The 25,522-nt window shown below is 41.4% G+C and overlaps 1 protein-coding gene across 10 annotated transcripts in view; it reads right to left on the minus strand.

Annotated features, from left to right (window-relative positions):
• Positions 1-9,479: 9,479 nt before the first annotated feature.
• cplane1 (ciliogenesis and planar polarity effector 1) overlaps positions 9,480-25,522 on the minus strand; it is a 114,098-nt gene continuing 98,055 nt past the window's right edge. For all 10 annotated transcript variants that reach the window (XM_039750548.1, XM_039750557.1, XM_039750554.1 and 7 more), the window contains 10 exons: positions 24,128-24,164; positions 23,293-23,424; positions 19,426-19,600; positions 19,240-19,298; positions 18,344-18,505; positions 14,686-14,774; positions 14,491-14,577; positions 13,869-14,012; positions 13,636-13,760; positions 9,480-10,128 (listed from right to left, as the gene is read on the minus strand). In XM_039750548.1, the coding sequence (XP_039606482.1) occupies positions 9,985-10,128; positions 13,636-13,760; positions 13,869-14,012; positions 14,491-14,577; positions 14,686-14,774; positions 18,344-18,505; positions 19,240-19,298; positions 19,426-19,600; positions 23,293-23,424; positions 24,128-24,164 (1,154 nt within the window). In that variant the 3' untranslated portion in view covers positions 9,480-9,984. The remainder of the gene's footprint in view (positions 10,129-13,635; positions 13,761-13,868; positions 14,013-14,490; positions 14,578-14,685; positions 14,775-18,343; positions 18,506-19,239; positions 19,299-19,425; positions 19,601-23,292; positions 23,425-24,127; positions 24,165-25,522) is intronic.

Below are 25,522 nucleotides of genomic sequence, written 5' to 3' on the forward strand. Positions count from 1 at the left end.
GTTACAAGTACAGTGGAACCTCGGATCACAAACATCTCTGAACACATACAAATCGGGTCACAAGCAAAAAGTTCGCCAAACTTTTGCATCTGTTCACGACCCCACACTCGGATGATAAACAAGTCAGTTTCCCTTCCGGTTCGTACGCGCTATGACTTCTTCACGTATTCAGTCTCTCCCTGTACGTTGTTCTCACTCAGATGTGCGTGCATTCGCTGTGAACTCTTTGTGCTCTGTTTCGTGTGCTTTTGCATTCATTTTGCAATTAACCATGGCCTCTAAGCAAGTGAAGAGTGGTGGTGTTGGTGAGAAGAAAGATTCGAAGAAAATTGAAATCGAATTAAAGAAAGAAATTATTGAAAAGTATGAGCGTGGCGTTCGTGTTACTGATCTTACCGCAGAGTACAAGAAGATTTCGACTATTCTAAAACAGAAAGAGGCCATTAAAGCAGCTGATGTTGCAAAAGGAGTTACACTGTTAACCAGGCAGAGGCCTCAAGTGCTGGAAGAGGTGGAAAAACTGCTGCTAGTGTGGCTGAACGAGAAGCAGCTTGCAGGGGACAGCGTAAGCGAGGCGATGTTATGCGAGAAAGCCAGGAAGATACATGTTCTTCCTCCTCACTTCCTTCATGCCAGAACTCGACTTATGCAAGGTTAGTTTTCTTGGTTGTTTATGGTTAGTTTTTGTATAAATGAAGGATTTTCCAAATTTTCATTTTTTTTCCCCTGTGCTTAAAACTCATTAAAAAAAAAACTGTCTACAGCGAGCGGTTCGTAAGGCAGAAGTGTGAACTCTTGCAATGTTAGTTTTCTCTGTTCAAGGTGTTCTCAGTGTTCTTCAGTGTTTTTACATTTAGTTTAGTGTGCATTCTATGGTATAATTAACTATTTTTGTGCTTAAAAATTAAAAAATATATATATATTTACATACAGTTTGTGCAGTCTGGAATGGATTAATTGTATTTACATACAATCCTATGGGAGAAATGAGTTCAGGTCACAACCAAATCGGGTTACGACCAGAGTTTTGGAACGAATTACGGTCGTGAGCCGAGATTCCACTGTAAATGGTTCTGCAATCACTTCCTTTTGGGACCCTTTACTGTGAGGTCGCTACGATAAACACGATAAACACCAAAACCTCTCGAATACACACCAGAATAATTAAAGCCGCATGTCAACCCCACTAAAATGCGACTTTTGAAAGTCTGTTCCACGGTGAACTCCTGTTTGAAAATCTCAGTCGCCGAGTCAGCCTGGTGTTTTGAATTCTCGTTCATTGAGCTTCGTTTGAACTGCAAAAGTCGCAACCGAGTTTCAAAGACTTGATGGGAGTGTCAAGAGAAATCGGTCCATTTTAAATGATTGTGTCTAAAACTCTTTGTTATACGTATTTGTTACAAAGGTAGCATGCATAGGGCTGCAAAGAAGATCTTTAGTAGTTGGATTCACCCTAATCTTTTCATAGAAGTATTCCTCCCTCCTTCCTTATATCTTTATTATCACCATCATTATTAGAATCGATGAAGATGCATCAAAAGTAATAAATGTACGTCTTGTTTCACGCGTATAACAAAAGTAAACATTCGACTGACAATTTCAATTGAGTAGCAGTAGGTGGGCTGCACGTTCAGAGGGTTTGAATGATTAAATGAATCAGGTGGGATTTCTTCTTAGGGTTAGGCTTGGATGAACCGGGCGTCAACAGAATGGTGGGATGTTGGATCTTTAATGCCGCCCTCCACAGAAATCACCGAGTTCTCCACAGACGGACCCTCAGTGGCTGCCGTTGACATCCACGACGCTGTTTCTGTTCGAATGGCAGTGGTACTCCGTTGTGCAGCGCGTGCTTTTGTTCACGTTACACTTCACATGTCCAGTTCATTTCAACTACAAAGAATATGAAGAGCCTCTGTGTGCTGCAGTGACCCCGTCGGTCGGCGCCGTGTCTCTCAGCCCCCCTCACCTGCTCCAGTCTGCCAGCTTTCAATTTGGGGTCCAGCAGAGCGAATTCAGCCTGACCTGCCAGAGTGCTACAATTGCTCCGTCCAACCTGCAGGGAAAAACTTGGGGATCGATGGCAGAATTGGCACTCCAGCTACCATGTGAACTGGTGTGGTGCTGCGGTGTCACCCGTCGCATGGCTGCACTCGGGTCCTCATCTGGGATCCTGAGTTGATTTGTCATGTGGTGGGTGCGGCAATGCGCACTCCTGCCAGAATGGGCTTATTGTCATCCTTTACAATGGAGGGATTCATGGACTTCAAGTAGCGATGAGCAGAATAGACATCATTGTAAATACGTGTGCTGCCCTCCGCAAACGAGTCGTTGCACTCGTGATTGTGCTCAACGATTCCAGGCAGCAATCCTTCCAAAGTGGCTCTCAAAATTATTTGTCAGAAATAAATCAACAAAACGCACCAGCACTGCACCAAAAGTTCTCAGTCTATCTACACACGTCTCTTATTCCCGGATAGCCCCCCTCGACTTCAATTAGGGTCCACATTATGCACAGAATACGTAACGTGAGGCCCTTAGTCAGTCAAGCACAGGGCGGCTCGAAGGCCAGATTTGCGTGTGCGGGCGTCCTTTCTTTGTAGCCGTCTCACTAATGTTGAGACCCACACGGGGAGGCCGTTTCAGAGCAACAGAGAGCCAGCGGCCTCTGGAGAACATGGCAGATGAGGGATGTGACGACATTTCACTTTGCACTTCCTTCCTCTCCTTTCAAACTTTGCTTTGTTTCCGCGTCATCTGCTCTGAGACGCCTCATGTAGAGTTGTGTTCAGAAAAACAGCAGCAGCACAACATCGGTAACCCGAGGACCCCCAGTCAGCAGTAGCAGGAGTGACTACATGGAGTTTCTGCATGGCGAATCATTTACTTGTAGACGTCGAGGTGCAACAGCAGAGCAGCGGCCACGTTCTGAGTAATCGAGTCACTCGTGTGCAGAACAGCAGCATTGGGGATTTCATTCATTCATTCTGTGAAAAAATGGAAGAAGGGAAACAAATGTTTCACACATGGTGATAAAATCTGTTCCCTACGTGAAATGGGCCAATCCAACCTTTGGAACAACACGAGCTGCTTGGAGAGGGGAAAACGAACGTGTGAAGAAGTGCAGCAGATTATGGGATGCTCGGCTAAAATGATCTCAAATGCTTTAAAATGGCAACAAACACCCAAAACACGCAGAAGAGAACAAGCAACTGGTGTGAAAACGGATTAAAGAATAGTCAGGATGGCAAAGACTCGGCCAATCATCTCCTCCAGAAAGATCGAAGATTACCTGCGAGTAAAGCAGTCGTCGACGTCCGACCACGTTTAGCTTCGACGGAGCGTTCACAAGTCGATCTGGACATAAGACGGACCGGTACACCGCATGTGCAGTACTGTACAATAAGCTCCTTAAGTCATATTGTTTGTTTTTATATCCTTTTTTATTATCTTCTCAGCAAATTGTGTACATTTCCTATTTTTTTTTTTTTATTATTTTGTTTTGTTATTCCTGTTCCTCAAATGGGTGCCAAACCTTTAACAGCTTTCTGTGGCTGTGTTGTGTTACGTCACCCAGAGTTCATTGTGTTAACGGTGATGTTAGGATTTGTCCCAGCAGAGTCTGAGCACTCGTAGGTTTTCAGCCTGTGAATAAGAACCATTAACAGATAAAGGAGTGGGTGGCGCGGTGGCGCAGTGGGTAGCGCTGCTGCCTCGCAGTTAGGAGACCTGGGTTTGCTTCCCGGGTTCTCCCCGTGTCTGCTTGGGTTTCCTCCCACAGTCCAAAGACATGCAGGTTAGGTGCATTGGCGTTTCTAAATTGTCTAGTCTGTGTGTGTGTGTGTGTGTGTGTGTGTGTGCCCTGTGGTGGGCTGGCACCCTGCCTTGCGCCCTGTGCTGGCTGGGATTGGCTCCAGCAGACCCCCGTGACCCTGTAGTTAGGATATAGCGAGTTGGATGATGGATGGATGGATAAAGGAGTTCAGTGTGGTTTCATGACCCCTTCATGGCAGTTCGCACAAAGCGGCACATCGCGAGTCACAACACAGAAGATTCGGAGGTCAACGAGATTCAAATCACGTGTGGTGAACGCCAGTTACAATGGGATAACTTCGTGTCACATGCGATCGCATTCGCTTTCTATCCTCCCTCTTACTGCCTGATCACCTTCTTTTTTTATGTCGAGATCAATTGTCTTTTTCCTATAATTGTAAGACAAATGGAACTGAACGACGTCGAAACCGCAGCAGGTAAAAAACTGAGATCGAGATGCAAGAGTCACGGCCTGTGGAGCTGGCGTCGTGAAAGCTGTCATTTGCCTGTGAGACGCAGTTGCGGTCGTAAGTCAAATGGTCGCAAGTCGACGACTACCTGTACTGTTACAGGCAGAAGACCAAGAAGCCCCCGTAAAACAGCATGTGCAGAATTGGATACAATTTGCCAAGGAGCTCATCGAGAAATGGAGTAACATTCTGTGAACTGATGAGAGTAAAATTGTTCTTTTCAGGTCTAGTGGTCATCGACAGTACGTCCAAGGACCCCTGGGTACTGAACTGATGCCACAGTGCACTGTGAGGACAGTGAAGTGGGTGGCACAACAATCATGGCATGGGGATGTGGTTCATATGACGGTGTTGGGCCTATTTAATAGTAGACCAGAGATCAGCTTGAAAACATTACAATATTTAATAATAATAATTTATACCACTCAAAGTGCTACCACACAGGGAGGACCTGAGATGCACGCAAACCCATTATTATTAAAATATTATTAAAAATGAGGAAATGCCCCTGAAGTGGGTGTCATAACAAGACGACGACCCCAAACAAGCGAGCACCATCAGGGTTCTTTACTGAGAGGTCAGAGAGGATGGAGTGGCAGCTCAGTACACTCACGGCCGCGCCACTGAAAACTGGTGGGCTGACATTAAAAAAGAAGTTTCGGAAGAAAAACCCAAAAGTGCAGGAAACTGAAGAGAAAAAAACGTCACCACTGCTCAGTTTTGAACTGATGAATATTCCTTTTCTTTGCTTCCAGCTATTGCGCCATCCTGGGTATGACGTTAACCTGCAACCAGCCCCGCAAGTAGGCCCTCCAACCTGCAGGGTGGCAGGATTGGCACTGCAAAAAACCTCACACTGGCTCCACGCCATCTGAACTGAGGTGGCACCCACTGCTTGGCTGCACTCGGGTCCTAATTTGGGCTCCTGAGTTGGTTTGTCATGTGTTGGGTGCGGCAGTGCGCTGTGTCAGCGTGGGCTCCTAACCTTTACTTCTAGTAAAAGAATAACGCAGACCTGATGCAGTTTGTTAATAGTCGGATTTGGAATTGAACGTGTATATGAAATATGAAATAAAAGCTACTCAAATACTTCCCTTTATTCACTTTCTTTTTTTTAAACACACCCGCCAGTTTCAAGGAGAAGGTCAACATGGACAGACGTGAGGAGTTGTGAGGCCGTTTACCCTCCACATCCTCCTCCCTCATAAACGCAAGGGTGGCAGAGAAGGCGGCTCACCGCCCATGAAGGGCTGGCCATTGAACTTCACCAACACGGGGGGTTCAGGAAGTGAAGATGAAGGAGTCGGCGGTGCAGCTGCCTCAGAGGTCACGTCAATACGCATAGCGAGTGCTCTTTTATTACCTCGTGCAGGATGTCATCGCCGAGTCTGTAACACACCAGACAGAACAAACGTTGACAAACGCTGATGTTTTAATACACACAGTCGCGCTCCGAAGATTATGTGCCCTGGCAGAATTTGTGAAATATTGACAATTGTTTAGAAAATAAGTACTCATGCAGAAAGCTTTCCTTTTAAATCAGGGAGTGTGCTCAGGTGAAACAATTTATTATAGCATTATTGCATATGCCCTTTTTAAATCATAATGGTAACTAAAACCACCCAAATGGGCCTACTCAAAAGTTTACATATCCTTGAATGTTGGGGCTGATATTATACACACAGGTTCAAAGAGTGCCAACACCTATAACCTCTGATTGTAATTAGTGTTTGCCTGCATAAAAATAGTCAATTTATATTCAAAAGAGCTGCACTGACTTTGCTGGATACCAAGCTATGGAGAAAGCAAAAGAACTGTCAAATGACATGCGAGAAAAGGAAATAAAAGATATCCGGAGATCTGAAAATGCCCATCAGTTGTGTTCAGACTCTGATAAAAAGTGGAAAGTTAGGGGTTCTGTTGTTACCAGACCATGATCAGGTTCACCAACCAAGATTTCAGCCACAACTGCCAGGATCATTTATTGAGCTGCCAAGAAAAAACACAACCCACTTCAGCTGAGATACAGGCTTTTCTGCAAACAAGTGGTGTTGCTGTTTCAAGATGCACAATAAGGAGGTACTTGAACAAAAATGGGCTGCACGGTAGAGTTGCAAGAAAAAAAGCCTTGACTGTGCCAATGCCACAAAAACAGCCCACTAACAGTATACCAAACAGCATCTAGACAAGCCTCAATACTTTTGGAACAAAGTACTTTGGAGTAATGAGAGCAAAATTGAACTTTATGGCCACAACCATAAATACTATGTTTGGAGAGGAGGCAACAAGACCCATGACAAGTACATCCCTACTGTGAAGCATGGCGGTGGATCTCTGATGTTCAGGGGCACATGTAACTGAAAGTGAAAATTGATGGCAAGATGAATGCAGTATGTTACTGAAAAATATTGAGAGGACAACTTCCAATCATCAGTCCGGAAGCTGAGCATGGGACGCACTTGGATCTTCCAACATGACAATGATTCAAAACACAAACCCAAGCTGACCCTTTGGCGACTACAGCAGAGAAAAGTGAAGGTGCTGGAGTGCCCATCATAGCATCCTGACCTCAATTTCATTGAGCCACATCGGGGAAATCTCAATAGTGCAGTTTATGCAAGAGAACCCACAAATTTACAGGACCTGGTGGCTTTTCACCAAGAAGAATTGGCAGCTCTACCACGTGAGAAAATTAAGGACCTCATCCACAATTATCACAAAAGACTGCATGCCATCACTGACGCTAAAGTGGGCAATAAACAGTATTAAGAACTAACGGTATGCAAACTCTTGAACAGGGACTGTCTCATTATTTTCTGTATTCCTATGTTCTGATTAACCAGTAAACCCCAATTCTCTAAAGAATCGCAAATCCAAGAATGGCAGTCAGTTTCTGTTCCATCCGATCTGTGGAGGGATGAAAAATCATGGAGGGTGGGAGCGTCCTGGGAAAGTTTACATTTAATGAAATCAATATATTTGTGCTAAAATTAACCAATTTATTAAAACTAAAATTGACATTTAATTGTTATATCATTTAAGTCCAAAATGTATTTGAGTTAAGTAAGTAAAAAAATATCGGAGTGCAAAGGTTTAAATGAAGTAAAATGGAAATAAAAAATTCATGTTAGGACTCAGAATTGAACGTACTTTTAACACTGAATGACCCCAATGTGATATCCGTGCATATATACAACCTTCAGTGTGTTGTGTTGTTTGGGCGCCACCTACTGACTCTGGGGTGCTAAGGCGCTGTGTGCGTGGGCTTTCGGCACGGCTGGCATCTGTGCATATATACAACCTTTGTTTAGTAATACAGATGCTTGTGCTATTTTGTAATGCCTTATAGTTCAACTTGGATCCCATTAACAGTAAAAGAAATGTCTTCTGCCAGATCAGTCATCTTTTCTTTAAAGTACGGTACACATTTTACAATTTGTAGGTTGGGTATGTAAACTTATGAGCACAACTGTATTTTATTTGTTCATTACATGTGAAAAGGTGTCTGAGCTGAGCAGAAGGATGAAAATGTCAATATATATACAGTAGATATATATAATATATATATAGTGCACTCAAAGCGACCCCTCCAAGCACTAAATGTGCTCCAGCAGACCCCAAGAGGGCGCATATCGGCCTGCTTGTGGCGCCGCCACTCAGCTGTTGGTGGGTACAACTATAGCTTCCGAGCACAGCCACCGTCGTCACCAAGCCAACTTCCATTATGATCTCCTGTGACAAACTGACAGCGTAGAGACGAGTTAACCTCCTTAGTGTTACACATTTTCTCAAAAAAAAAAAAAATTGTAAAAAGCGTTGCATTTTTTTGAAAATGACATTTTTATTAAATCTTATCTTTCAATTGCAAAACATGCAAAACACTAAAAGTCAGAAGTGCAGAAAGTATAATAATGATACAAATGATGATGATGAATAATGTAAATAATGCTAATACCGTATACACCGTCATACACTGGTATATCTTGAAGCACAGTGAACTACACAATCCAACGTCACAGTTGGGACAACAATTGTGTGATTCCGTGCGGATTTTCTTTTTTTTTTTTTTATTAATTTTATTACAATCCATACAAAGCAATCAAGATTTTACAAAAAGAAAAATTGAGTTAAGAACAGATCGATCCCCACCCCTGAGAGAAAGAGCAAGCCAAATAACGTTAAATTTAAGGCTTGTAAACATACCTAATTTAAAAAAAAATTCTCTGTGCTTTATGAACTTATTTTAAAATATTACTAATTAGATCCTGCCATGTTTTGAAAAAGGTCTGTACAGATCCTCTAACTGAGTATTTGATTTTTTCCAATTTCAAATAGTATAACACATTGGTTTCCCACTGACTTAAAAGAGGAGGGTTTGGATTCTTCCAGTTTATCAGAATGAGTCTGCGTGCCAACAGTGTAGTGAATGCAATCACAGTTTGTTTGTCCTTCTCCACTTTAAACCCCTCTGGAAGAAGGATTTTGTTTCCAGACTGATGAGCTTTTGAACGGCACACCGCACGAGTGTGATTGACACGAGCGTCACGTTCAGATTCATCAGAATCGCTCTCGATTTCACCGTCTGAAGACAGATTCACTTTGTCATTGCTGCTCGTTTCACTGTCGAGCGCACAACACCTGGACTGCTGCTAAACGTTTCTTACGAGACAAGAAAACGTGTGTGCACCGTTGCCTGGGTAACACTCGCCTATCGCTTACACAAGACACGCCTACTTTGTTTCCAGAGCAACGCTCGGCACTAACACTGTTGGCACTTTTACAGCCCGAGTAATCCTCGGATCTAACGCTTACATGAGACGTGTCTATAAAGTTGCTCGAATGACACTCGGGACTAACGCCAAGGAGGTTAAGGAAGCCCAACGCGCATCAATGTGTGAAGACGGTGAGTGTGGGGAGTGCATACACCCTGGACTTGGACATTTATGCAAAGCCAGTTCTTACAGTTCCCGTATTCCTCAGCATCCGGAGTTCCATCTATGCAGCCTATGACTCCTGGGAAGTTCCCCCACTCAGAACTGTACCTCGTAGTTAGTTTGGGTTGCAGCATCAGTGACGTTTACGTATTTTGTCCTCTCAATTCACAAATGGCTCGACAGTCCGCTCGTTCGCTGACACCACCTAAAGCCCCAGTTTCTCGGTAAAAGGTGCACTGATGAAAACAGTTCAGAAGCAGAAAAGTCAAACTTTAAAAGATGACAGTTTAATTATCCAGTTTATAAATTACAAAAACTGTACAAAATAACATTATTATTTAGAGAAAAACATTACATTTCAAAATTACTAAATGAACATAAAATGACATTTAAATAAAGACAGACTGTGAAGGGAGAGTGTGGACACAACCCAAGAATACAAAACTCCATTTTGCTGACCACCAGCTCCATGTCAGTTACATTTAAAGAACAAACGAAACGCAGCGGCCCGAGCCCACAGTTGGGAGCCCAGTGGCTGATTTCAAAGTTTGCGGAGTTTGAAGGCACATTTGTTTAAAGCTGATGTCCTTTGGCTTCTGTTCGCCCCATCATTGTCCAGGCACTCAGCCACACGGCTTCACCTTTCCTGTAATTGCACTGGGAAGTGAAAGTGGAATCTGGTCGCTTACCTTCCTGCTTCACCCGATTGTAAAGGTAGGGAGCTCCAGCTCGGGGTGTGTACCCAGTAGCTCCCAGACACACGCACGCCTTCACAATTCAGACAGAACTTCTCCGATCTCTTCACTGGCTACCATCTTCTCTATTGCTGCCCAGTCCAGTTTGCTAAGAATGCTGCCAGTGCTTTCTGACAGGCCATCAACATCAGGAGACAGTGAATCATGGGGGAAATAATCCTAGAAAGAGAGGAGAGGAAAAGAATTTAAGGGGGCTCTCTGGTCAAATAAAAAACACACCATTCTGCTGTGATGATGTTATACAGAATGAATCTGCAAGAGTGAGAGACAGCTGGAATGTGGTCGGTGAAGGACAGCTGGTCATCAATTGCCCCCCAAAGGTGGTGAACAGAATCAGTGGGTGTTGGCAATTGTGAGCCAGGCTGACAGAGATAGGGTGTTGGACAGATGGGCTCACGAAGATAACAAGGAGGTCCATCTTTGCCACACTGAGATGGTCATCCAGGGAGATGTGCTGAGATTCTAACTGATAATGAATGTGTGGCCCTCCAGACAGAATGATGGGTACAGCTGCGTATCACCACTTTTAAGAGAATCCACGTGACTGGATTACAGGGCCTGGTGAGGTGGTGTCCAGAGAGATGAGGAGAGGACAAGCACCAGTCCTTGTCATGTGTAGACGTTGCTGGAGACACAACACACGAGTCCTGCACACCAAGCACTGTAATGGCTGTACAAAAAGAAATGATCTTAACAAGAGAACATTGGCGCTACCTGCTGCCACTGCTCTGCTGCTGTGTTTACCTGGTTTCTGGCGATTTGCTTTCTCTGGCTGGAATCCATGGCACAGATTGACGAGCTGCTTGTTGGGAGTGTTTTTGCCTGGACTGTCCTGTTTATAATGTTTTAACCAGTGACATTGATTTGCAAGTATATGGCATTGGAGCTTCTTCAACTTCGAAGTCACCAATCAAAACCACCTTCGGCGTTGTGCCGTCACCGGGATATTCTCCGTCGCTCCCGTCAGAAATACATTCACCGTGGTTCTCGACGGAACTTCAATTATTATGACCACAGGCCAATACGGTCTTTTTGGTCTATTTTTCCTCGAACTTCACGAAGATCTGGACGGTCTGCCGACCTTAGTATGCTAGCTAACCTAATGAGGTTGGCTACAGCAAGACATGGGAAAATCAAACTTGCCACTGGGCTATTCAATGTCTGTTCACTCACCGGTAAGGGTCCTATACTCTATGATCTGGTAAGTTTGATTTTGTTGGCTTAACTGAGACCTGGCAGCAACCCAGTGATTTTTCGCAGCTTGATCAAGCTGTTCCCCCTGCGTTTGTTTACATTTTATTGTAATCATTCCATACAAATAAATCAATTTTTACAAAAAAAAAAAATTAAAAAATAGGACTGAAAACAAATCAACCCCCACCCCTGAGAAAGAAAGCATGGCCAACGGACTAAAACGTAAAAATGAATAAATTGATGAGTTTATTAGGTGGATACAGATAAATGGAGAAGAAAAAGAAACGGAAAGAGAATCTGCTTCCTCAGTGGTTTAAGAGCTTATTCTAAAATATTACTGATTAGATCCTGCAAGGTTTTGAAAAAGTTCTGCACAGATCCTCTAACTGAGTATTTGATTTTTTCCCAGTTTCAAATAGTATAAAACATCGGTTACCCACTGACTTAAAAGAGGAGGGTTAGGATTCTTCCAGTTTAGCAAAATAAGTCTGTGTGCCAATAGTGTAGTAAAGGCAATCACAGTTTGTTTGTCCTTCTCCACTTTAAGCCCATCTGGAAGAACACCAAACACAGCTGTTAGTGGATTAGGAGGGATTGTGACACCAAGGCTGTCTGAAAGGCATTTAAACATTTTTGTCCAGAATGATGTTAATTTGGTGCAGGCCCAAAACATGTGGCCCAGTGAGGCTGGAGCTTGATTGCAGCGTTCACAGCTAGGATCTTGCCCTGGAAACATTTTGGACAATTTCAAGCGAGACAGATGTGCTCAACATATAATTTTGAGTTGAATAATTGTATGTTTTGCGCATATGGAGCTCGAATCAATTCTCTCCATTGCTATTTTCCACTCCTTAAATATCACATTGATTTTAAGATTCTGCTTATTACTTACAAGACCCTTCATAATCTGGCACCTCCTTATCTTTCTGATCTTCTTCACATCTCCATTCCTTCTTGTATCCTTAGATCTTCTTCCTCTATCAATCTTATTATACCTCCTGCTCACTTGACTACCATGGGGTTTAGAGCTTTCAGTTGAGTGGCCCCTCACCTCTGGAACTCTCTCCCACAAGACATCCGTAATATCAACTCTCTTCCTTCCTTTAAATCTCATCTTAAAACACATCTTTTTAAGCTGGCTTAGTCTGTCTGATAATTTTAGCTGAGACATTTAAATTTAATTTTATTATTGTATTTATTCTGTTTTTTTTGTTTTGTAATATTTTATTCATTTTATGTTGTGACTGTTGTTATTAATGTGCTTTGTAATGTGTCCTTGTGTGCCTTTAAAGGTGCCTATAAATAAAATAAATTATTATTATTACACTGTGGAACAAACACCACTGACCTTGATGAGTCCCTGCTATAAGCCTTATGTCAGTGTGTTACACACTTGACTGGGCTGTGCGTCTATGTGGCTCTGAGTTAGACATCTCGAGTGGTGACTTGGTATCTGTTCAGGTCCTTTTCATTTTTTGCTCTCTGCATAAGTTTTAAAGTGTTGAGTTGACTGGTGAAATTCACCAAAGAATTTCTCACAGAAAAATTTCCTGGGTTTACTGGTCACCTTGTTTGCCAGATTTTTTCCTGAAAATTTGCGAGTAGCCAACTTTAACAAATACAAACAAAAAAAGAGAATATTATGACAATGCTTTGTTGTTCTACACAGGTTAATTGTACGTTGTGTCCACTGCTGGATTAAGTATGTTATGGGCCTCTCCGTTTAGCGCAGATCAGGCAGTGGCAGGGACCACCCTCCGAGTACTTAACACTGACCCCTGTCCATCTTAGACCTATTGTGTGTGTTAGTTGTAGTGATAGGAGCTCAGGAGACGCAGAGAGAGATGAAGGACTCAGGGAGGCACAGTGGTTAGCACTGCTGCCTCACAGCTCAAGTCACATTTTCAGCCATAATAATTGGTCCAGTATAGTTGGCAGACATTTTCCTAATCCTCTGTGGCACTTTAAAGACCACTGCATCATTATAATGCACTCAAAACTAGTTCACTTTCTAATTTCTCTTTAACTTCAATACATTTTGCCAAGTTTGCCGAGATTCCCAGACATTTACATGTTTTCAAACCAAATCGAATTCAGCAGAGCTCGCTTATCATCAGGGAAATTCTTACCTGCATGTGCTAAACAACAGGTTGCCGCTCTCTGGCATGATGATCAGTGAGTATGATGACTTAAGCTCAAAATTCCTATCATCCTTACCAGGACACAATTTGAAGTAGCAAATACAAAATTATACTTCAAATACACAAATATGCTTGAAACGTAACTAGTGGGTAGAAGAGGGCCACATGATATCTTCTGAAACTGTTAAAACCCGTGAATTACAAAGTAGATAACAGGATGCTGACATAGAGGAAAGCAGCCATAAGAATTTTCATTCAACGATTTTGTCAAAATAAGGGCTTGATTGTTGTTTATGAAATGGCTGTCATTGTAATTTTGCGATTTTCTCACCTGGTCCATCTCGAGGAGCTTCCTGATCTCAGCAGGCGGATTCCATGGACTAACGACATTGCGCTCTGTCTGAACTTCAGTCTCTTTCTGTGCATCTGTCTTCCTTTGTAAGGATTTGACTGCACCTACAACAGAAAAGTCGCATTATCTTGATAAACACCTGAAAATCGAGCTTCCTACTGTGCAAGCCACTCCAACTGATGAGGTGGACAAGGCGGGCAGTTTTGTTTTACCTTCTTTAGATGTCAGGCGCCCTTTGTTAGCTGAATTGCTTCTTACTGCCTTACTGCTTTGGGAATTCTTTTGCCAAGAGTTCACATTGGTCAGCATTCCTCTGCGGGTGTATTGAGACATGCGGTCCATTGGGAGTGCACTTGCTGAGGAAGAGGAGTCATGAGTCAGTAGAATGCTGAACTTGCCTACACTTTGTCGGTGCTGCTTGGATTACAAATACAGTAAGCACATCTGAATGGACAAAATGCTTATAAAATATTCATTCATATGTATGTTAAAACCAGGACTACTGCAATTTCAAGCGAGATGGACTTTTAATGAGTCTTTCATATGAAGACTGCTTGAAACTGGTGATGATCCAAGTTTAACACTAACACCTGTGCCTCGAACTTCACAAACAGGACACATCACTCCGTTTAAAGGCAAACATGAGTTGGTGCTCCATGACCTTGATACTGTGCCTTTGAATGATCTTGCTTGTCCACCATTACCCACAAACATCAGACCAGGGATTACTCCAGTAAACAGAGGTGTTACCACAAACATTTACAAAGTGAAACCTCAGTTTACAGGTAAACACTAAAACTAAATCACTTGACTGGATGACAGCCTCAGACTTACCAGGTCGGTGTAACCCCAAATCACTATGTACACCGCCAGGCCCTCCTTTAGCAGGTGTTCTTCTGTGTGACAGTCGAGACGGTGGCCCTAAAAACGACAAAGGCAGGCTAATTCAGTTTGGATAACTGAATGTGAAATCACATGACATTTAAACTGAGCAACCAGACGTATTCCACTAATGAACACAAATCCTACCTGCCCCTTTGGATCCTCTGACCGGGTAAGCAGATGTTGAGTGTCCCTGTGTGGTCTTTGAGGCCTTTTGCTGGTGAAGAGTTCTGCCCCTGGAAAGGAAAGAGAACAAACTGTCTGAAGGCAAAGGTGTGGCTTAACACTCCATAAACAGCAGATGGATATAAAACATCCATCAACCTCTTTTCTGAATTAGTGGCACATACTGTATGGCTATAAAGATGACATGGACGCTCACTGTTGTGTAGCAAAGCACAGCAGCTATTTCCCTTTAATTCATTATGCTAAGGAGGCCTTGGTTCACGCCTCTCCTTTGCTGTCACTGAGGGGCCAAACAGAGAGGGATCATCGCCTTGGGTGACACACCAGGCCACGACAGGGTATCTACTCACTTGTTCATAATTTTGGAGACACCAGTTACCCTCAGACGTCCTTTTGGGCTGCAAGAGGGAATGGGGAGAAGGTGCAAAATCCACACACAAAATAATCTGGCTGTGATTCAAACAGTGTGTCACATGAGAGTTAACTTCAGCACCACTGCACTGCCCTAAATGTCAATTCTGTTATTAATAAAATAAGTGATAAAAGAGAGATTTTGACATTTAATTTATCAATTAAAACATAATAGAAAATCACAGGAAATGTAAAAGATTTCAGAATGTGTAGAATCTCTCAGAACATCTGCCCTCACATTGGTCTGCTGAGGCTGGTGTCTTAGAGACTGCCGATTGTCTGGACAATGGATGACATGGTGTCCAATCAGCAGAGAGCTCCTCCCCATCACCTCCCTGGACACTCAGCTGCCAGAGGAGGAGAGGGTGGGCCATGCTTAGGATTTTATACCTTTGGATAGCATTCATGGAGATGACCCAGCAATAAGGGATGTTCAATTTGGAGATCTTCTGAATAGAGTACACCTGGGTTTCAAAATAAATATGGAACAAACTTAGTGACTCTAGATAGATAGATAGATAGATAGATAGATAGATAGATAGATAGATAGATAGATAGATAGATAGATAGATAGATAGATAGATAGATAGATAGATAGATAGATAGATAGATAGATAGATAGATAGATAGATAGAACTTTATTATGTGAATTTCCCCTTGGGATTAATAAAGTATCTATCTATCTAGAGTCACTAAGTTGTTCCATATTTATTTTGAAACCCAGGTGTACTTTTTCAGCAATGCTACAGTGGGATGCAAAAGTTTGGGCAACCTTGTTAATAGTCATTATTTTCCTGCATAAATCGTTGGTTGTTACGATAAAAAATGTCAGTTAAATATATCATATAGGAGACACACACAGTGATATTTGAGAAGTAAATGAAGTTTATTGAATTTACAGAAAGTGTGCAATAATTGTTCAAACAAAATCAGGCAGGTGCATAAATTTGGGCACCGTTGTCATTTTATTGATTCCAAAACTTTTAGAACTAATTATTGGAACTCAAATTGGCTTGGTAAGCTCAGTGACCCCTGACCTACATACACAGGTGAATCCTATAATGAGAAAGAGTATTTAAGGGGGTCAATTGTAAGTTTCCCTCCTCCTTTAATTTTCTCTGAAGAGTAGCAACATGGGGGTCACAAAACAACTCTCAAATGACCTTAAGACAAAGATTGTTCACCATCATGCTTTAGGGGAAGGATATAGAAAGCTGTCCCAGAGATTTAAGCTGTCTGTTTCCACAGTTAGTAACATATTGAGGAAATGGAAGACCACAGGCTCAGTTCAAGTTAAGGCTCGAAGTGGCAGACCAAGAAAGATTTCGGATAGACAGAAGTGACGAATGGTGAGAACAGTCAGAGTCAACCCACAGACCAGCACCAAAGACCTACAACATCATCTTGCAGCAGATGGAGTCACTGTGCATCGTTCAACCATTCGGCACTTTACACAAGGAGATGCTGTATGCGAGAGTGATGCAGAGGAAGCCTTTTCTCCGTCCACAGCACACACAGAGCCGCTTGAGGTATGCTCAAGCACATTTCGACAAGCCAGCTTCATTTTGGAATAAGGTGCTATGGACTGATGAAACTAAAATTGAGTTATTTGGGCATAACAAGGGGTGTTATGCATGGAGGAAAAAGAACACAGCATTCCAAGAAAAACACCTGCTACCTACAGTAAAATATGGTGGTGGTTCCATCATGCTGTGGGGCTGTGTGGCCAGTGCAGGGACTGGGAATCTTGTCAAAGTTGAGGGACGCATGGATTCCACTCAGTATCAGCAGATTCTGGAGACCAATGTCCAGGAATCAGTGACAAAGCTGAAGCTGCGCCGGGCTGGATCTTTCAACAAGACAACGACCCGGAACACTGCTCAAAATCCACTAAGGCATTCATGCAGAGGAACAAGTACAACGTTCTGGAATGGCCATCTCAGTCCCCAGACCTGAATATAATTGAAAATCTGTGGTGTGAGTTAAAGAGAGCTGTCCATGCTCGGAAGCCATCAAACCTGAATGAACTAGAGATGTTTTGTAAAGAGGAATGGTCCAAAATACCTTCAACCACAATCCAGACTCTCATTGGAACCTACAGGAAGCGTTTAGAGGCTGTAATTTCTGCAAAAGGCGGATCTACTAAATATTGATTTCATTTCTTTTTTGTGCTGCCCAAATTTATGCACCTGCCTGATTTTGTTTGAACAATTATTGCACACTTTCTGTAAATCCAATAAACTTCATTTCACTTCTCAAATATCACTGTGTGTGTCTCCTATATGATATATTTAACTGACATTTTTTATCGTAACAACCAACGATTTATACAGGAAAATAATGACTATTAACAAGGTTGCCCAAACGTTTGCATCCCACTGTATGTGAATAACACTTAAAAGGAGTCTGGACAAAGACCTGAGCTCTACAGTGGAAGGCCTGTCACCTTCATGTGATACCTCACTGGACACACGGCAACCTGTTGGAGGGCTCCAGTCTTTCTTATTCTTCTCACCCAATCTGCCAGTGACATTTACTTGACATGCCACTCTAACACCAGTACATATGTGGCAGCCATTGCACACATAGCTTTGCCCATGCTGTCTGACACAGTCTTTAGTAGTCATCACTAACACAAGGGTTTGGCACTACCGCCTCAGAGCTCTCCAGTGTTCTGGGCTTGAGTCCTGGTCAGTGGCTGTCTCTTCTCATGACTGTATGTGTTTTACTCCTAGTCCTCTAGTTACCTTTATCAAATTCTAGAAACATGTGTGATATGTTTATTGGTGACACTAAATTGGCACTGTAAAAGGGACTGTTCACTCGAGTTTGGTTGCAGCTCTATGCCCAATGCCAGCACAACAGGCTTTTGGTTCCACATGGCCCTCAACTGGATTAAGAGGGTCTAATGTTTGGATATTAAAAAGACTGTATGAGCTCACAATAAAATGAACTAGCTAGGATGACGAGTGACCAACTAGACAACATATTTACAGGACCAGGGCCAAGGGGATGCCCAAGTAACACCTGGCTACGGCAGATATATGGTCATTTCTGGAGGGTGGGACTGGACCGCGTGTTTGCCTGGGGAGGTTGCCAAGCTGTTTTGTTTTGTGGTGAATGTAGCAATGCACTGTTCAAGTGCTAAAAATCAGAATTAAGTGATTATAAATAGGAATGCTGCTGATCCGCAGCAGCAGCGTCTTACCCTCCATCTGATCTCCGTCCTGGACTGGTTACAAACGTCATATAAGTGCCTTTTGTGACATGGTGCTCATTTTCTGCAAGCTGCTTGTTCTCAGAGAGGATTTCATTCATCAGATTTAGTGCTTCCTTCTTTCGCTGACTGTGATGGTCTGATAGCATCATCCTGCACACAGAAAAGAATGGACATCCATGAGGTGGAGTGTCAAATACATGGTGGTGTGAGTATTTCACAAAATACACCACTCTGGTTAAATTACATGCAGTCTGGAACATTCAGCCATGATCAAAACCAGCATCTGGCTGGTACCATCGTCTCTGCTTTTGTGACCTTTCAGGTAGCATCGGTGTGCTGGGTTGAATTTGCTTTCTCACAGGTGCACTGAATTGCTACACAATTACTTTGAAGTCCCAGCTCCAGACCAAAATGGTAAGCAGGGCATTTGAAATGCTAGGGGGCACTTGGTGTGATAAAGTCCTAAAAATCCAACATGTAACAGTATACCTGACAGCAGGCCTTCAATAAGACGTGTGTGAAACTATCCACTGGCACAACGATCACAGTATTTTTCATAATATCACGTGAGGCAAAATACATTTTTGCTGCTCATTCGCCCCATCTGCTATACTGTATAACCCTACACACTCTCTAATTCATAACTTGCTGCAGACAAGTAGAAACTTAAGTTTGACCAATGTTGCTGTCAAAAGTGATGAAAAGTGGGCATGTACCAAATTGTCAAAAAAAAAAAAAAAAAAAACATGAGAGAGGCTTGGTAACAGAGGAACAACTCAGCCTAACCAGACAAAGTCTAATCGCTGATGAGGTAGGCAACTGTTGAAAATGTGATAATAAAAATCAGTGGCATCTAAAACGAGTGGGAAAACCTAAAAACATACTTATCTTTGTCTTCTTTAATCTTCTTGTTTAATTTGATGTCTTTGGTGGTGAAGTTTCTCTGCAAAATAACCACAACATAAATCAGATTCACATTTTGTAGCTTTGTGTTGTTTAACTAAAACAAGTTGCCAGCGTGCTCTTGAACACATTTTACCATCCAAAGGCATTTGGGCTGCATGTCTTACTTGTGCCATGGCTGTGAATGGCCGGTGCTCCTGCTCTCTTTGCTTCTCTCGCTCCCTATGATATTCAGCTTGTCTCTGCTGATGTTTCCTTTTCATCCACTCCTTGACTTCTTGCTTCTTCTGATCAATTTTGTTGATGGAGGGGTATGGCTGTCTGACTTGGGACTCATACATGCTGTTATAAATGAATAAAGACATCATTAATGAAAACACTGAGTGTATTTAAAAAAATCCTTATTTGAAGACAAAAGCTGACATTCAAATGTAGAACAGCAGTATTTTGTTTTACTTTATGCTAAAATCAGCGCCATGTTACTCCAGGCATGCTCTGAAGTACTGCAGTATTTCACAGTTCTGCTTTTGCACATCTCACTCTGGATCAGCTTGTTCAAATTATTCAAAGACTAGGTTGTATCGTCATTAGTTAAATGGACAGCTTCTGCTTCTTGGGTACACCCTTTCTCAATGAATTCTGGGGCAGATTTTTAAATGTAGCCAGCATTTAGACTCTAAGCCTTAATACTGTGTTGCTATCCTTCCTTTACAATGTTTTCTTCAATTGTAAAGGATAACAGGTCCCTTATGTTATTTGACCACCTGCTAACACCAACAGCACTCAACTGGCATCATACCCAGCAAAGTACCAAATCGGGTCCTGCACAATTAATCTCTAGTCATGCAGCAGCTGAAGTCTGTTTTAGCCATGGAACATAGAAACAGTCAACGCTTCTTGTGCTTTACATTTCAATGTTGTTCTGCATTGTCTGTGAACACTCAAACTAAATATACTCAGTTCAATTCAGTTTATCTTTGTATAGCACATTTCACTGTTTGCAGTGAAGGTTTCAGGTATAAAATGTGAGTATAGACTTTACAAATGACTAAATACAGTAGTACACATAAAAACAAAGTATAAACTGATTAATGCAGTGTTAAAGGAAACCAACAATATCTGTCCATTACAATTAACTGGTGATCTATGGCCAGAAGATGTTTATTCACAACATGCTTTATAAAAAGTGACAGTATCACACCTTTCAAGATTGACCTACCATATACAGAAAAATTAACTCCAATTTTGGTATTAACGTAATCACAGGCAGGACTGAAGAAGTCCGTCTCTGACTGGATGAGCCTTACAGATTGGAAGCTGGAAATGGGCACTTTAGAGTTACTCTCACAGAGGGCTAAGAAATGTCAAGTCTGTGTTGCTAATCAGACACATCTGCCAAATAATGAGAGATGGCGGGCCAGTGTAGCTGTTTAACATAAAGTCATTTACTGGACATGCTCTGGTTAAAGCCTTTTGACTTCAGACATGAGAACGGGTAGGTACAAACATGTACAGGATGATTTTTTGCATTATTAGACCTGCCCCTATAAAACTCCACACAGGACTACAGATGTGTATTTTCATTAGGGCTGAGTATCAGCACTGATGTCCCGATTAGATTTGATTCACAATGCCCTGAATTTGATTTGATATCGATTTTATCTTGACTCAATTAGCGTGCACTGATATATTTGAAGAGGTGGCTTTTTTAGAGCTTACTTAACCATGCATACAGAACATTAATATTATGTGAAAAATTTCAGGAACATTTTATTTTGAAAGGTGTCTACTTAGTGACTTCATAACATATACATAAACATGAAATGACATTTTAGTACAAATACTTAATTTGTAATGAAAAGTTAACATCAGATTTTGGAAGACGTGGAACAAAATATCATTGTTTTTTAAAAAAGAAAAAAAAACCTTTTTCACATCACTGCACTCACTCAAATTAACCATAATTTTTTCTAACCTATGTATCACCACATCAGAGTCCTCACATATTATGAGGGGGCTCCTTGTTTTAATACAATTCAGTGTCTACTTTATAAAATATGTATATCATCTTGAAAATAATATTATTGAAAAATAATCAAATATTGTTTCTTAAATAATAAATGTTATTCAATAACCTATTCATGTGTTATGAATCTCCATACAGACACCCTTCAACAAAACTGCCAAATTTGTTGCCCTGTTGGACGTTTTAAACTAATCTTGAGTTAGTCAAAATTAAATATACAGTTGGAAGACTTGTTTCTGTATAAGTCTACAAGTTACAGATATCTTCAGTCGCTCACTTGTAACAGTCACATTAATCAGTCTTGAAAATGTATCCTCCTCACATTTCCTCCTCAGACAAAAAAGAAGCGTTTTAAAAGGAGGCGTCAGAACAGGAAAAAGACCCGGCTCTCGTGACTGACAACTCTACTAATATGATCTGCGATACGGCTTATGGACATACTTTACACTAGCTGTTTTGCACGCACACACACTCACTTTGGTAACGTACACTGCTCTAAAAATTCCAACAACTGCCCGCTTGCTTCACTGGGTGAAGGGTGTTGCAAACTTTTTCCACTGTAGCAGTGCAGCTAGTAGCCACATGCTTAAAGCAACGTTTATTGGACTTGCCAACACACAAACTTGTGACTGATGTGGTCACGCGATGGATCAGCACATTGGCAATGCTAGAAAGGTTTTTGGAACAACAGCCAGTCAGCCATCTCAGCAGCTCTGCACACTGTATAAAGCAGTGAGGATGCGTGCAGTGTGACTGGCATGCAGCGCACTTGTCTGCAGCACATCCTTCACAGGTGTCTCGCCATTTCTAATGTAGTGACATGTGCTTCATCAAGTAGGAATGTGCTGTCCTGGATGTGCAGCTGTCGTAAGTTAGGACTACTCGCTCCACTGACCTGAGATGTGGCGATGCTTTGCTTAAGATCTTCATAAAGCCTAGTTACAATAACTTCACTAATTTGCTTTGTTTGGTATAGCATACCACAGTTCAAAAACCTGTATCATTTGTTGAAAACCTTCATTTTCAACAATGGTGTAGGGTCTCAGATCTTTACAGATTAAAAACTGCTATAGATTGTTATTTTTTTGGCACAAGGTGATTAAACAGAAGCTTGGAGCTATTTGCTGCCTCCAGAGTAGATTTTTTAAGCTCTACTCATTTAGATGTTAACTAATATTATGGTTTTTGGTGATGTCGGGATAAATGATTTCTCAGATTTGTTGTGTTACAACAATAGTTAACCTCTGTGCTGTACAGCTTACATCCGTCTTTGCTTTATTCCAGTTGTTCTTTACCGATGCACCATTTGAACCCGTAGCAAGCCCACACATTTAAGTGTCGAAGGCTCTAACTTCAGTGGAGGAGGACACACCATTTTATGCAATCATATCTGTAGCTGGACCCTTCTCATTCTATGCAAGGCAAAAAGCCTTAACATGTGCATATAGCGACATCTACTGGAGTGGACGGCAAAAACAAAGATAAGCAGAAATGTACATATAGTAACTATGCAGGATAGAAATTCACATGATTGAATCAATATCGAATCATTTAAACGAAAAACAACGATTTCTTGGAAAATCCGTATTTTACTCAGACCTAATTTTCACTGAGTAAAATTATCTTTACAATACATAGTTGCTGATCCTTATGTAATTAAGTCATTGCTTTTTCTTCTTCTTCTTTTAGCTGCTCTCGTTAGGGGTTGCCACAGCGGATCATCTTCTTCCATATCTTTCTGTCCTCTGCATCTTGTTCTGTTACACCCATCACCTGCATGTCCTGTCTCACCACATCCATATGATAATCCAATTAGACAACCCAATTTAACATGTGTATCAGTTTTTCTAATTATATGTTAACCCAACTATCTCATCCATTTCTCATAATCCTGGTAATGGTGGCAGATGGCAGAACCCATTTGTTCTTTTCCTCTTTATAAATTTTATAGAATTATACTGGTTTTAGGTCTTCCCCAGTGCACAAGGTAAAAGGCAACGTCTCCTACCGTGTCAGTTTTCTGGCTTGCGTTTCAGACAGACCCAGTTCTGAGGCCGCAACTTTGTTGTCAGTTAGAAGGTCACCAAGAATATCAGCAACATCACTCAGTCCTGTCAGGTGTAGAGCATCCTCCATTGACCTAGCAAAAAAGTTGTGTTGCATGTGAGAACAGCAGCACACGTACATTGGATTAAACAAAGAACAGAAAGAAAATCACAGCACTAGATGAGTATCTCATGAAAAAGATGAATGCCCTGAGTGCTGACTCTGAAATATAGGCAGTTTGTTTAACACTAGGGCATTTCCTTCTCTACATCTAAAATTTAACACATGAGCTCTTGGTGCTTCCCTGTTATTGGCTGTAGTGTTGCAATGTGGACCCTCAACACCATCCATCTGGTTTTTTTTGGTGTTATCAGGCACCTTAAATAGCAGGTGCTCTTCTGCAGCTGACCTGCTACACATCAAGCCAGTAGTTTTTACAACAAGAACCCTTAAACTGCTAGGCAACATTCAAATAGTTATGTAAATAGGAGCGGTTAACAGTGTTTAATTTTTTCTTTTAAACTGACCGCAGCAGACTTAATTAATTTAGAAGATTTGAGCTTCAGCTGTTTTACATAAAACAAACAGAAAATGATCTATAAATTAATTGTTTTTAAAGCATGACTGACATGCTGTTATCAAATACAAAACACAGAAGTTAGTGATTTTTTTGACTTGCATGCATTTGAATCACAGCCAGCCACCCCTAACCAGTTGAGATGGGGTATCAAATACCAACAAGTAAACTAACAGAAACATGAGCTACCAAAAAGAAAAAGAAGAAACAAAACACTTACACGTCGGCTTCTGTTGGTAAAAAATCTGGGAATGAAACTGGAAAAAGAAAAAAAAAAATTACATCTATAAAAAAGAGTCAACTAGTTAACTTCAGTCCACAAGCTATACGGAACGATAAGCAAAAACTAAAAACCATTGTACGCACATGAGTGCCATCAAGATGAAACTACACATTGTTCTTGACATGTGAGAGTGCACATGTACAGCACCAAGAAACCTGTGTCACGTGATAGTGTTGTTTAATTCTTCCAAGTAGCCAGTTGGACATGAACATGTAAGAAGAGCTGATGGCTGATCATGGTATTAATGGATCACAGCCACTAAGACCAATGAAATGAAACATAAACATCATGAAATAAATCAAGACAACTATTTGTGAAACTTAAACTAGACATTCTTAAAATGCAAATGGTGAAGCTGTGTAAAACTCAAGTGACACACTTACAGTGCTAAGCAGCATTTACTCTGATTACACTGCACTATGAAAACTTTGCTTCCTAAACATTTTTGGATTTTGGCTTACTCACCACAAAATCCACTTTAAATTTTCCTATCTCAAACTGTTTTATTGTAATCACCTATTTTTGTGATATTCCACTCATATTATGAATATTCATATGTGATTAGGTAAAAGTTGTGGAACTGCCACTAGGAAAGCAGCCCAGATATAACAAGTATCGTTGTTTCGTTTGCAAACACAACAGTCATGTAGAAGAGTTTCATTACATTAAAAGATCTTTCCATAAGTATATGGCTCCAGAGCAGAAAAGTCTGATACATGAACCACATGTTGACCCAACAAAGATATTTTTGCCTCTTCTTCATATAAATCTTACAATGATAAAATGTTTTGTGAAAGTAATGAACCAGAAAGGTGAAGGATTTCAATGTGAAAGTAATGAACAAGAAAGGTGAAGGATTTCAATATTTAACTCCGATGTTCTCTCATGGAATTCAAGACGTTGTTGAGAATTTTCTTGTCAAGTACAGAGCAACAAACTACATCCAACTGGTTGACAATACGCTTCAAGCATACAAAACACTGAAATGCAACATTTCACCAAAGATTCATATTCTATAGTCAAGCTTGGACATCCTCCTTTCTAATTTTGGTGTAATCAGTAACAAACGTGTTGAAGTGTAATCAGTGACAAACGTGTTGAAGTGTAATCAGTGACAAACGTGTTGAAAGGTTTCACCAGGACATTGCAATGATGGAAAAGCAGTGTCAGGGCATGTGAATCCATCAACACTGGCTGACTATTGCTGGGCAGTGAAACAAGCAGCAGCAGATACTGAGTAGAAAAGAAAATCAGTAGTAAATAATATTCATGCAATATGCTAACATCATTAGGTGATTAAACACACTACATTTTCTCCAAATTCCTATGTGA

The sequence above is a fragment of the Polypterus senegalus genome, chromosome 4, assembly GCF_016835505.1.
Source record: "Polypterus senegalus isolate Bchr_013 chromosome 4, ASM1683550v1, whole genome shotgun sequence".
Classification (NCBI taxonomy): domain Eukaryota; kingdom Metazoa; phylum Chordata; class Cladistia; order Polypteriformes; family Polypteridae; genus Polypterus; species Polypterus senegalus.